The sequence below is a fragment of the Echinops telfairi genome, unplaced genomic scaffold (genome assembly GCF_000313985.2).
Source record: "Echinops telfairi isolate 266 unplaced genomic scaffold, ASM31398v2 ScPeMD7_3;HRSCAF=10, whole genome shotgun sequence".
NCBI lineage: Eukaryota > Metazoa > Chordata > Mammalia > Afrosoricida > Tenrecidae > Echinops > Echinops telfairi.
This window is the reverse complement of record NW_022103899.1, coordinates 29,146,268-29,159,828: the sequence shown is the minus strand read 5'-3', so window position 1 is coordinate 29,159,828 and position 13,561 is coordinate 29,146,268. Positions and strand designations below refer to the sequence as shown.

Sequence of the window (13,561 nt, the reverse complement as noted above, 5' to 3'; positions counted from 1 at the left end):
CCCAGGACCAGTGGAGAGGGTGGCGATGGCGGGAGGGTGGAGGGAAGGTGAGGGAGACAGGGGGAACAGATGACAAGGTCTGCATATGGCTTCCTCCCTGGGGGACAGACAGCAGAGAAGTGGGTGAGGGAGACGTTGGATGGGGTAAGATATGATAAAATAATAATAATTTATAAATTATCAGGGGAAGGGGGGAGCAGGGAGGGAGGGGAAAAAAATGAGCTGACACCAAGGGCTCAAGTGGAAAATGGGTGTTGTAAGAATGATGAAGTCAACATATGTCCTAATGTGCTGGACAAAAATGACATATGTACAGATTGTGATGAGTTGTATGAGCCCCTAATAAAATGATTATTTAATAAAAATAAAAAAAAGATGAACTGGAAAAACTGTGTGATGGATATACTTACAACCACCATCACCACCGAAAAATAAGGAACTGCTTAAGCTGCCACATACAACCAAACACCTCATGAGCTTGGCTTCTCGGTTTGGAGATTTTGAGTCATAATTAACTGGTCTAATAATACTTTTAGTGCACCTGTCCTACCTCCTAGTTCACTGTGTAGTAGGTGAGGTTTTAAAATTTTTTAAGCAGATATCCAAGATACAACACTATTCACCTGGAGCTATTACGGAAGAAAGGCATTCAGGAATAGGAAGAGGATATAGAATGTGTGGCTAACTGTCTCCATGAACAACTGGCTCCTTCGCCATAAGAACAGAAGAATTGGAGAGAATCCACAGGTATCATTACTGAACATTCAGATCAAAGTCTCCAAAGAAGAATCCAAATCAAAAGAGGAAAAGTAAAGTATTAAATTTCAAAGTCTCATGGATTCTAGACTTTCTGGAGCCATGAAAGGTGGATGAACTGCTGAAACGACTGGTCTGAGATCATCTTTAAACCTTGAAACAAAGGTGTTCCCATTCTTAAAACCAAACAACAAGAAGAGGAGCTGATACCAAGGGCTCAACTAGAAAGAAAATTGTTTTGGAAATATTGATCGCAACATATGTACTAGTGTGCTTGATACTACTGAATGATGGATAGTTATAAGATTTATAAAAGTCCCCCAATAAAATGATTAAAACAAACAACAGCTTAGCTTAAATAAAGAAAAAGGCTGCCTTTGGCATTGTTTTTTAAAAGCTCTCTATATGGGATCAAATTAACAACAGCAACTTGAAAGATTAGAGGAACCTCAGGGGATGGTGAATTCTGTAAATGGAAGGAACACATGGGAAGAGATCAGTGAGAATGATTGCAGAGCTCCAACATTATAATCAATGTCCCTAAGTCGTACAAGTCGGTTTTAAATTGGTGTATGTTTTGTTATCTATACTCTTTATCAACTTTTTTTTTTAAAAAAAAGGTTTTTTAAGTTACTCTGCCTTTTGAAAACTCATGTATTTACTATTCTTCTATATTTACTCTCTTCTACCTTTTTTAAAAAAACACTTCAAACATGTAGCTATTTTAGGACTAAAGAATTGGCCTGCAGAAAGCAAGCTGGACTGTTTCTACTTTCTGGATAAAAAATAAGTCAATCACCAACCTATTATTTATATTTAAAAAACATACAACAGTGTGAAACTGGGTAAAAGTTGGGAACCACCACCAGTTCCTTCACCGCTTTCAGAACACAATCCTTGGGGGGAAAGGTCTCAAAAGGGTTCCTCAGGAAGCAGCTCTGCAGGTACTTCGGGCTTTGGCTACTGGCTCTACGGCGCTTATATCTGAAAGAGGATCAGCTTCCTGACACTTCAGCTGTTTTATTTCTGAAAGATCACATCTATCTGCAATATAACCAGCAACCATGCAGGACTACCAATTACAGCTTTATTCCTACAAGTCAAAAGGAAGGAATCTTTCAAGCAAATTCAGGTTGATGTGAGAGACAGAGAGAGAGAGAGAGTGTGTGTGTGTATGTACACACAATAAATTAGACATACTTTAAAAGTACCTGGTTAAAGTTTACCTAGCAATTCATTAAAACTCACTGGTTTTTTTTTTTAATGAGACAAAGCCATGCTAGAAGCAATAAATTCCATATTATCTAGAGAAATGGAGATACATGAAAAAAATCCTTACAGTGACAAATTCAGATTTAATAATACATAAGTAACAAGCAATCGCTCTGAATTTTCAAATAACAAAAACATAAAGTAGACTACCCATATTTATTTAATTATCTGGATTATATTTAACTATATTTTTTAAATTTCAGACTTCCTAAAATGGTTAGATTAGTGTATTTTAGAAGAGCCTGCACTTCCAAAATGTATTTTTTTAAATAATATATACATTATTAACATTTTTCTTAAGAGTTCTAATCATATAGGTCTAATAATAGTGTTAAATGTTCATAGATTAATGACAAGGATAGTAAAACAAAAGTCCCAAGCACCTTTTAAAACACCATTTCTACTGTAATTTTTTTTATGCATGTGCAACTAAATTGTTTTTTTTCCCCTCCAATATGTTATATAATATGGGTTCAAAATATCGGTGGTTATGAAAAGTTTACAGCATCGAGTGGATGTTGTTTTGGTGGTAGGTTGAAAAAAGCAGGCACCCAAATTTCTTCATTTTATAAAACTATTTATAGGGGTAAAACAATGGAAGGAATTTCATCAAGAGATCAATAATTGAAGTCTTAAGTAAGGGAGGACAGGGCTTGCTTTCCACTTTACCACTCTTTCTGCATGTCTCATGAGCATGACGGTTAGAAAGGCGCACATGCAGGTAACTTTAAGTGATGTTCTAGTCAAGCACAGCCTTGTCCATTTAAAGGTTGGAAAAATCAGAAATCTTCACCTCAGCAATTATTTGAATGTGACATGAGTTTCAGTAGAAACCATCAACATTTCCTTATCAAAATTATAAGGATAACCACCCTACAAAAAGATCAGAAAATAGCTTAACAGTAGTTTGTATATTGCAAATCATATATGACGTTCAATCCCATAAGAAGGGCTGCTAACACCATAGAATGCCTGTGCTTTGATAGGTAAAATAGGAAAGCAATGAGGTCTCACTTGGGAAATATGATTGATTGAAGACTCCATCCTTCGTAGCTGGGATGCCTGGATATCCAGCATCTGCAGAACATTGTTGGCCAAGGTGTTTATCAGGTAGGCCACGCTTGCTAAGGACTGGGTGGTGTAGGCTTTGGTTTCTTCTAGGGCTCGCTGCTTATCTGCTGACTAGGGAAAGAAAGAAAACACAATGCATTAACTCAAAGGTAATTCACTGCTAACAACTTATCTATAACAATATTCAGGGATTATTCTGTTCCTGAATCTACACACATAAGCATAAATGTTAAGAAAATGAATTACCATTATCACGTAGACTCAATAACGAAGTTATAACTGAGTTCAGACATATGAAATGACTATATCCAAGATGAACAGAAAGCATTTTAACACAGATTCAAATAAAGTTCATTATTTTAAAAATGTAACTCAATGGACACTTTGAGCAATGTAAGCAAGTATATAGCCTCACAAGGTAACTGAACTGTTTATAGAGAGGTAACATTCATGATTTATATGTAAGTTTTGACATATTTTTCTACTTTTCCTGAATTCCCCTTTTCCCAAACACTAAGAAGTAAAATACTTATAATGTCTGGATAAAGTAAAAAATTATAAACAAGGCAAAAGTCCTTTCTTTCCAAGAATTTTAACTATTATGCCCTTTGTAAGATACTACTGTAAAACAGACTACAGCGTAAAAAAAAAAAAAAAAAAGGTGGTGAGTGCTATTTCCAATATCACAAAACAAAGCAATGGTAAAGTCACGTATCCCATGCTGCTAACTGCCAAACACCATCATTTTGCCCACTCACTCACACTCACTGCCTCTGAGTCGATGCCTCCTCCTAGCAACCCTCGAGGACTCAGTAGAACTACCCCTGTGGGTTTCAGAGACTGTAACTCTTTATGGGAGTAGAAAGCCCCATCTTTCTCCTATGGTGGAGAAGCTGGTGGTTTTGAACTGCTGATCTTGTGGATCGCAACCCAACATCTAACCACTACTCCACCAAGGGTGCCTATCATTTTGCCCTAGTTCTGTAGAAAGACTGGTTCAGTACAAAGCCTCTGAGCACCACACCTTTTATGTGAGTGTCATTTCTACACATGTCAACTGGGAAGTAAGAGTCAGTTCCTCCATCTACTCAATTATAAAGCAGAGAAGTTAAACTTTTGCATCAACAATCTTTGCTGTTGAGAAGAGCAAGTGAGATAATGATTATCAAGCACTAAAATTACACCCCCGCTGAGTCTCTTCCAACTCATAGTGACCCTATAGGACAGAGTGGAACTGCTCCCTAGAGTGTAAGGTTGTAAAATCTCTATAATTAGAAACAGCCCCATCTTTTTCCTTCTGTGCGGCTGCTGGGTTCAAAATGGTGATCTTCATAATCTGCCCAGTTAGCCCAGGATGCTATGGGCTAAGTGCTAACTACTAACTCACACCCTCAAAAACATGGAGGGAGGATAAGGAATCGTTCTACTCTGTCCTATAGGATGTGGGAGTCCAAATCAGCTAGACCTCAGTAAGTAAAAACCCTACAGTTGAATGTACCAATATCGGAATCATTTTGACATTTGCCAAGTGTTTTATACTAGGACAGCCTAAGCAAATAATGCCCATAAACGCCAGGAATTTTAGGATTTTAAATATACTGGATGGTATCAAACTTAAACCTTGATTAAGTAATGTGTTTGTGCTGGGCTGCTAGCCACAATGTCAGTAATTCTAGCTCACTGGCTACTCTGAGGGAGAAAGATGAAGCTTTCTGCTCTTGAATAAGTTCACAGCCTCAGAAACCTTTTCTACAGGGTCACTATGAGTTGGAATCAACGTGCTAAGTGATGGCAATGAGTTGTATGAGGAAGTTCCTGGACAGTGCAAATGTTGAACTTGCTCAGTTGCTAAGCAAAGGGTTAAAAGTTCTAGTCCACCCAGAGGCACTTTGAAAGAAAGTCCCTCTGGCCAGGGTCACAGGGACACTAAAACCCCCACCTGGACCTTCCTTAACCGTATTACCCCGGGTGGTACTTTCTGCCACCACCACAGCAGCCCCCACTCTGAAGAACACAGCTCTCCTAGGTCCAGGGCACTGCAAGCAACAAGAATCTTCCACACAGGGCAGCCAAATCTTGCCCCTGTGCCATCACCCCTTCCTGAACATGGAGGGAAAGTTCACTTGAGGCTGATCCCTGAGGAATTCTTCCAGTTCTTTTATCCTAAAACTGGTGTCACAGGACCCTACATGCTCAGAACTGGGCTTATCTTTTCTATCCAAAGAAATATATGTGGTCACCCCAAAATTGTTCTCTACCATATCAACAGTAGGGGTGCTTGTCTATTAAAGTAAAACATATTTAACAAATTAAAAATTAAACAAAACTTTTAAATAATAATAAAAACCATGGTGCTTCCATTGGGCAATTTGCTGATAAATTCAATGAGCAATACTGCCAAGTTAGAAGAGGTGAGGCAGACCTCCATGAAATGTCTCCAGGACGTGACTGATCTTGGGAAGGCGCAACAGGCCCTTGTTCAGAAATGCCATTATCTTTTTGATATTCAGAGAAATAATTTCACTATGGCCTTGGAGGTTATACCAGAAACAGCTGCATGAAGTATACAAGGAGGTGAAGGATCACCTGGACAATCCTATCTCTGCAAAATATGTCATGCCGAAAGGAACTAGAGAACATGATCAACTGGATGGAGAAGAACAAAGTGCACAGCATCTCTGCAGAGCAGGAAAACGAAGCAATTATCTTGGGTGAAGGGAGACATCGGTCAGTGTAAGACATGGAAAAAATTTTTATAAATTATTAAGGGTTCATGGGGAGGGGAGCTGATACCAAGTGCTCAAGTACAAAGAAAATGTTTTGAAAATGATGGTGGCAACATATGTACAAATGTCCTTGACACATGATTGTATGTATGGATTGTGATAAGAGCTGTGCAAGCCCCAATAAAATGATTTTTAAAAAGATTGAAATTACAAAAAAAAAAAAAAACAATTACCAAGTGAATTCAAGACCTAAACCTGCTTGCAAAGAAAACTCAAACACAGGCCATTATGTAAATGTGTCTATACCAATCAAGACAGCTACATGGAAATTTGTCTGTGATAAAATCATTCTTTGGGATGTCAATTCTGCCAAAGGCACTACATAAATTCAATGCTATCCCAATACAAATACCATCATCTTTCTTCAAAAAATTGGAAAAACTGATTACCAACTTCATAGGGAGAGGGAAGAAGCCCTGAATCAGCAGAGAATTCTCAAGAAGGAGGACAAAGTTGATGGGTTTGCTTTCCCTGACTTTAGCACCTATTACAGAGCCACAGTGGTCAAAACAGTGTGGTACTGGTATAACCACAGATACTCAGACCTCTGGAAAAGAGCTGAAACATCCAGAATTAAAATCATCAGCATAAAGACAACTGATCTTTGAAAAGGGCCCCCAAAATATCAAATGGGAAGTGGATGCCCTCTGCAACAAGTGGTGCTGGAAAAAATGGAGATCTACCTGCAGAAAAATGAATCAAGTCCCTTACACACTTCATGCACAAGAATAAACGCAAGGTAGATCACAAACCTTGAGATAACACCCCAAACTTTTGGGCCCATCAATGAGAGAATTGGGACAAACCTGAGAATGAAGGCCCAGGGAACACATAAGCTATCGGAAATAGGGAAGGACACAAATGCAGAGGAGGCGCAAATGAATAAATGGGATATACTGATGATAAAACACCTGTGTACATCGAAGGACTTTACCAAGAGAGTAATAAGACAGCCCACAGACTGGGAAAACATCGTTAGCAATGACACATCAGAAAAAGACTTATTACTAAAATCAACAATACTCTGCTAACGTACAATAAGAAAAAAACCAATTGCCCATTGAGGAGGTAGGCAAAGGACCTCAACAGAAGTTTCTCAAAGGCAGAAATCCAAATGGCCAATAAACATATGAGAAAATGTTCCAAATCATTAGTCATAAGAGAAATGCAAATCAAAACAACAAGAACCACCTAACACCCTCAAAGATAGCCCAATTCAAAAATTCAGAAAGTAACAAGTGTTGGAGGGGCTGTGCTGAGATAGGAGCTCTCATCCACTGCTGATGGACCTGTAGGTATGTGCAGCCATTATGTAAATCAATTTGGCGATCTCTAAAACAGATGGAAATCGAGCTACCATATGACCCAGCAATCCCCTATTGGGCATATACCCATAAAAGGCAAGGAACAACCCACAGCCAGATATCTGTGCTCCAATGTTCATCGCAACACAGTTCACAATTGCAAGGAATTGGAAACAACCCAAATTTCCATCAACAGACGAATGGATAAAAAACTGTGTTACATACATACACTGGAGTACCACACATCCCTAAAGAGCAGTGATGAACACATGAAGCACATCAGCACATGGGAAGAGTTGGAGGGAATTATGCTAAGTGAAGTAAGTCAAGCACAAAAGGTCAAGTACAACATGAGTACACTGAGGTAAGCTTAAAAAATGCAAAAGGGGCATAAGGGAAACACTACTATATATCTACATTCCTGGGGCGAAGTCCAGGAACTATGGCAGGGGCCAAACCCAACCCAGGGATACATATGGCAGCCAACTAAAAAGGAGGGGGAAAGAAAAAAAGACAGGGTAGCAGAGAAAAAGGGCACTAACCCACCCAAAGGGAGGGTATTGTTTATATCTCCACAGGAGGAGGAGAGAGGGACCAGACTTCAACCTAGTGCGCCAAGAACCAGACTTCAACCTGGTACTCCATACTAGCATGAAGCAGGGAACCAATAGAGAGGTCTGTAGGGCTGGACCCAACCCAAACTAGGTAGACCCCACCCCACCCCCCAACGAATGCACTTCAGAGGATAGCACTAAAGCTGCAGCTCAGGGAGAGGGGCACTTCTGATCAGGAATAAATGAAGAGGGAAGGTGAGAGAGTGGAGCACATCTTGGCCTACCAAGCCCCAGGACTATATTCTGGCTCACAGCAGCCAATGCACAGAGAGGACCATAGGGCCAGTCCACCCACAAGACAGGATGTCCCTCACTGACCTATAGCACTACGGGGCCAACACTGGAAACAGTGCGGAAGTTATGCCCGATCTGACCCCACCACACCAGGGTGAAACACTAACAGCTTGCAACAGAGCAGCAAGGGGAGCATGAGGTCCCCAAGTAATATCAAAAACAGACTTAGGGCCAGGGCATGGTACTCTATCAGACTCGCCTGGAACTCATAAAGGTCAACACTCATAAAGGTCAACAGGCAGACCTGGAACTATTTATAGGCTTTTCTTTTTTTGCTATTGGTGTTTTTGTTGTTTGGGTTTTTTTCTTTTGTTATGTTTCGCTTTGCCTTGTTTTTATGCTTTCTATTGTCTTCTGCTTGTCTATCCAGATAAGCTAGACGGGACAAACAATCCAGAGGAGAAAACAAAGGGACCGATGATTCCAGGGGGGGACACAGGAGAGGAAGAGGTGAGGGAAAGCAATGTGGATATCAACCCTGGGACAAGATTAGAACAAGTGATCTAAAATTGATGGCAAAGAGGACATAGGATGCCTAGGGGGGCTTGATCAAGGACAATGTAACTGAGAGGAACTACCAAAACCCGAATGAAGGCTGACCATGATAGTAGGACAAGAAGAAAATAAAAGGAAATAAAGGAAAGAACTAGGAGGCAAAGGACATTTATAAAGGTCTAAATACAGGCATGTATATATGTAAATACATTTATATATAATGATAGGGGAATAGATCTATGGAGATATATTTATTTGTTAAATTTTAAGGCAGCAGACAGACACTGGGCCTCCACTCAAGCACTCCCCTCCATGCAAGAACACTTTGTTCTAATAACCCATCATTTTGTGATGCTCACCTTCCCTGACACAATCGTTGAAGACAAAATAGGTGCATAAGCAAATGTGGTGAAGAAAGCTGATGGTGCCCGGCTATCAAAAGATACAGAGTCTGGAGTCTTAAAGGCTTAAAGATAAACAAGTGGCCAACTAGCTGAGAAGCAACAAAACCCACATGGAAGAAGCACACCAGCCTGTGTGATCATGAGGTGTTGACGGGATCAGGCATCAAAGACCCAAAACAAAACAAAAAAATCATTATCAATGTGAATGAGGGGAAGGGCAGAGTGAAGACCTCCAACCCATCTGTAGTCAACTGGACATCTCCTTTCAGAAGGGTCACAAGGAAGAAATGAGCCAATCAGGGTGCAGTATAGCACCTAAGAAACACACTTTTCCTCTAGTTTTTTAATGCTTCCTCCCATCCAACTCCCCTCTCGACCACTATCATGACTCCAATTCTACCTTAAAAATCCGGCTAGACCTGACATGTACACTGGTACAGATAAGAGCTTGCAACACAGGGAATCCAGACCAGATAAACCGCTAAGGACCAATAATAAGCGTAGCAACACTAGGAGGGCAAGGGAAGGTGGGGCGGAGTAAGGTGGAACCGATCACAATGATCTACATATAACCTCCTCCCAGGGGATGGACAACAGAAAAGTGGGTGAAGGGAGACAGTGGTCAGTGTAAGACATGGAAAAATAATAATAATTTATAAATTAAGAAGGGTTCATGAGGGAGGGAGGAAAATGAGGAGCTGATACCAAGGGCTTAAGTAGAAAGAAAACACCTTGAAAATGATGATGGCAACAAATGTACAAACGTGCCTGACACAATGGATGTATGTATGGATTGTGGTAAGAACTGTCTGAGCCCCCAATAAAATTATTTTTAAAAAATCATTCTTTGTGTATTGCTGTCTACTCAAGTTACAATTTACCTTATAAAAATGAAGTTTGAATTGGATATAGTGAGAGAATAAAACACAATCATTGGCCAGTTTAAGAAAAGAAGTCTTAAAGATCGACCCCTGAAAATGAGCTCTACCCTGAAACATCCAGGTTTGACACGAATCAGTCACCTTGATAGCAGCCGGTGTTAGGTGGTTCTGAAAGTGATGCTAGATCACTAAGGTTAACACACATCCTCCAGGAACCAGCAGTTCTTGGTAATAATTTATGTTCGTATTTTCTTATTTCCATAGTAATTTATCTATACAATTAGTATATTAACATATCACAATCTGGATCCTCTGGAATGACTGATAAACAAGAGCACTTTGAAGAAACAGGCAGGTTAAGAACACTGCTAATGAGGTCAAATGTTTAGATTTTAACCAAGAAAAATAAACTGTTTTGTTAATAGACTCACTGTTGACTCAAAAAATGAAAGTATTCCTATAGACTATTTGTGTTGTATGCAGCTTTTTATTCAGGTAGACCATTTCATATTGTGAACTGTGTCTCTATTAATCTTCAAGTAAAAATATCAAGAGATTTCTACATTATGACCTGGCACACTAACCAAAACAAGTAAACATTGGGGACACAAGTAATTTTGTCATAGGATGAATACTCAGAGACTGCATTTATAAGCAACGACAAGTTTTAATTTATTTTAAAAAAATGTATTCTGTCTTGGTTTTCAAGTCATGAAACCACAATTGTGAAATGCATCCAAATAATATTCCTTCGACTATTAATTTTTCCAACCAACTATCAAAGGGTATTATGGGAAGGGAAACCATCCTCCATCATTCTCCATAAGCCCCTTTCTGAATCAAGTGTTAAAACATCTTCAAATTCCACTTTTCAAATTTCCACCTAACCATTTATTCCTCCAAAGTTACTTTTCTAAAGCCATCTCAGCACATGAAAAGCAAAATATTAGTTTGATACACCCAAGTTGGACTCTACATGGCTTTATCGGGCCATAAAACACTTAAAATAGTACCTGGATGAGGGCAAGGGCTCCAATAGTTTAGTGTGAACTTAAGTCCTATCACACTTGTAGCTGTAAATCTGTATTAGAAGAACAATTACATAAGGAAGATGCACGGACAAGGATGTCACTGACAGAGTTAATAATGCTGAAAGAGAGACAGGGATGTTCACTGACTTAGTTCATAATGGAGAAAGACAGAAACAACATGATATCGATTAAACAATCTACTGTACATTCATGCAGTAACTAAATGTAGTATTGTCATGTATTAAAATATTTATAACTATGTGGGAAAGAAGTTGTGACCAAGCATCTAAAACATATCATCCAAATTTGTATGTGCTAGTTTACAAATATCTATGTATTCCAAGCTCACTGTCATCAAGTCGGTCCTCACATATAAGACCCGAGAGAGGAGGGTAGACCTGTCCCTGCGGGGTTTTGAGACTGTTAACTTTTCACGGGAATAGAAAGTCGTCTTTCTCCTGCAGAGCAGCTATGGTTTCAAACTATGGACCTTGCAGTTAACAGCCCAATGCATAATCAGTATGCCAACAGAGCTCCTTATATTTATACACAGACACCAATAAGTAAAGAAACCAGGTGGTGTTGTGGGTTAGGCATGGGACTCTTAACCAAAAAGAACAATTCAAACCCATCAACTGTTCAGCAGGAGCAAGATGAGGCTTCCTACACCTGTAAAGACGTACAGTCTGAGTCAGAATTGACTTGATGGAAGTGGCTTTTTTGGTGTATAAATACAAGAAAAACGTGCTTTTCTGAATGTTGGAGAAAATCACGGATTTATTGTTTCTTTTTTTTAATATGGTCTTTTTAAAAACTTTTAGCTGGAGACCCAAAGCCTATCTGTAGGTAACGGGACACCTCCTTACAGAAGGGTCACTGGAGAAGATAAGCCAGTCAGCATGCAGTGTAGCTCTCCCCCACTATCATGATCTCAATTCTACCTTACAAATCTGACTAGACCAGAGGATCTACACTGGTACAGATAGAAAACGGTAACTCAAGGAATCCAAGACAGATGATCCCTTCAGGACCAGTGGTGAGAGTGGCGATACTGGAGGATGGAAGGAAGGTGTGGTAGAGAGGGAGAACAGATTATAAGGATTTACATATAACCTCCTCCCTGGGGGACGAACACCAGAAAAGTGGGTGAAGGGAGACGTTGGACAGTGTAAGACATGACAAAATAATAACAATTTGTAAATTATGAAGGGTTCATGAGGGAGAGGGAAGCGGGGAGGGAGAAGGGAAAAATGAGAAGCTGATACCAAGGGCTTAGTGGAGAGCAAATATTTTGAGAATGATGAGAGCAACAAATGTACAAATGTTCTTGGCACAATCGTATGTATGGATTGTGGTAAGAGTTGTATGAGCCCCCAATAAAATGATTTTTTTTAAAACAACTTTTGGCATCTATTACTTGTAATAATCAAAGAGTGCAGCTATATTTTTAAACTGTAACATGTGCATTAACACGAAAGGAAAGAAACCTAACGTGAAACATTTTGTCTTAGTCAACTATTAGGAATACCTGTAAAGCATAAAAGCACCAAAACAAGTCTTTCTCAATGCATTTTACATTTACACACTTCCTGAAAGTTACTTTATGCTTAAGAGTCTTATTATGTCTAAGTTCATGACAAAGTTCTACAGGATCGAGGTTGTTGCACGTATGCTCTGTACATAAGTCTATCCCGGGACATTCTTTATAAGATTACTAGAACAACAGATATTTTAAAAATAAGATTCCTTTTCTATAAATCTATTTTAAGTATTCAGCAAAAACTGGAATAAGTACAAGCAGAAACTATTTTAACAAAACTGGTATCAAATCACCAACTCATCTTTTAATCAAAAGTTTATAATAGATACATATCTAGCTTTACATAAAAGGAACAGTGAAAAGCACTATAAAGTAGGTTTGTTTGATTGTGCTTTGGCTGACCATGTGCAAGCTTTTAAAACACCAGGCACCATGCAACAAACTTAAAAAGAGCAGGATGATTAACTAGAGGGTCCATGAAACCATGACTCTGTACCTCAAAGGAGGAACCAGATTCCAGTGTTTTGTACTTACACAGACAAGACCTTTTGGCTTTGGTCAAATTTATGCAATTTTTGCCAATTCAGTTTGTTTTGTTTTTCATTGTAGCTGTAAAGCTTGGAGACAGCACATGCCGTAATCTTACCGTTAAAGCGATTTTCCTATCACTGTAACAAACAGTGCTCTATAAGCAAAAAAATCCCCATTTCATTCTTCCCCTGGCAACCACTAATAAACTTTTAGTCTATAAAAAAAATAGGTTTGTTTGTAGCACAAAGCAGCAATGTCTAATAAGTACATAAATATGACTGTATTCTTTTATTTTGCTACAACCAAATTTGATTATCAACCACATCATGATTATGGTTCATGCCTGAAAGGCAACTGATAATCTGTCCTAGTTATCTAATATTACTACTTAATGAGAACTACCATATATACTTGAGTATACTTGAGTATAAGATGACCCAATAGCAACTGAGGCACCTAATTTTACCAAAAAAAACTACATTAAAAATGTGCTGAAAAACTCGGCTTATAAACAAGCCATCTAGCTCAGAAGCAACAAAGCTCACAAGGAAGAAGCACACCAGCCTGTGTGATCATGAGGTG

At 39.0% G+C, this 13,561-nt stretch overlaps 1 protein-coding gene across 28 annotated transcripts in view; it reads right to left on the bottom strand.

Moving 5' to 3' along the window:
* The window catches only part of ABI2 (abl interactor 2), a 113,607-nt gene that overhangs the window by 67,529 nt on the left and 32,517 nt on the right, over nucleotides 1–13,561 (bottom strand). For all 28 annotated transcript variants that reach the window (XM_004701544.2, XM_045295589.1, XM_045295592.1 and 25 more), the window contains exon 2: nucleotides 3,043–3,210. In XM_004701544.2, coding sequence (XP_004701601.1) covers nucleotides 3,043–3,210 — 168 coding nt within the window. The remainder of the gene's footprint in view (nucleotides 1–3,042; nucleotides 3,211–13,561) is intronic.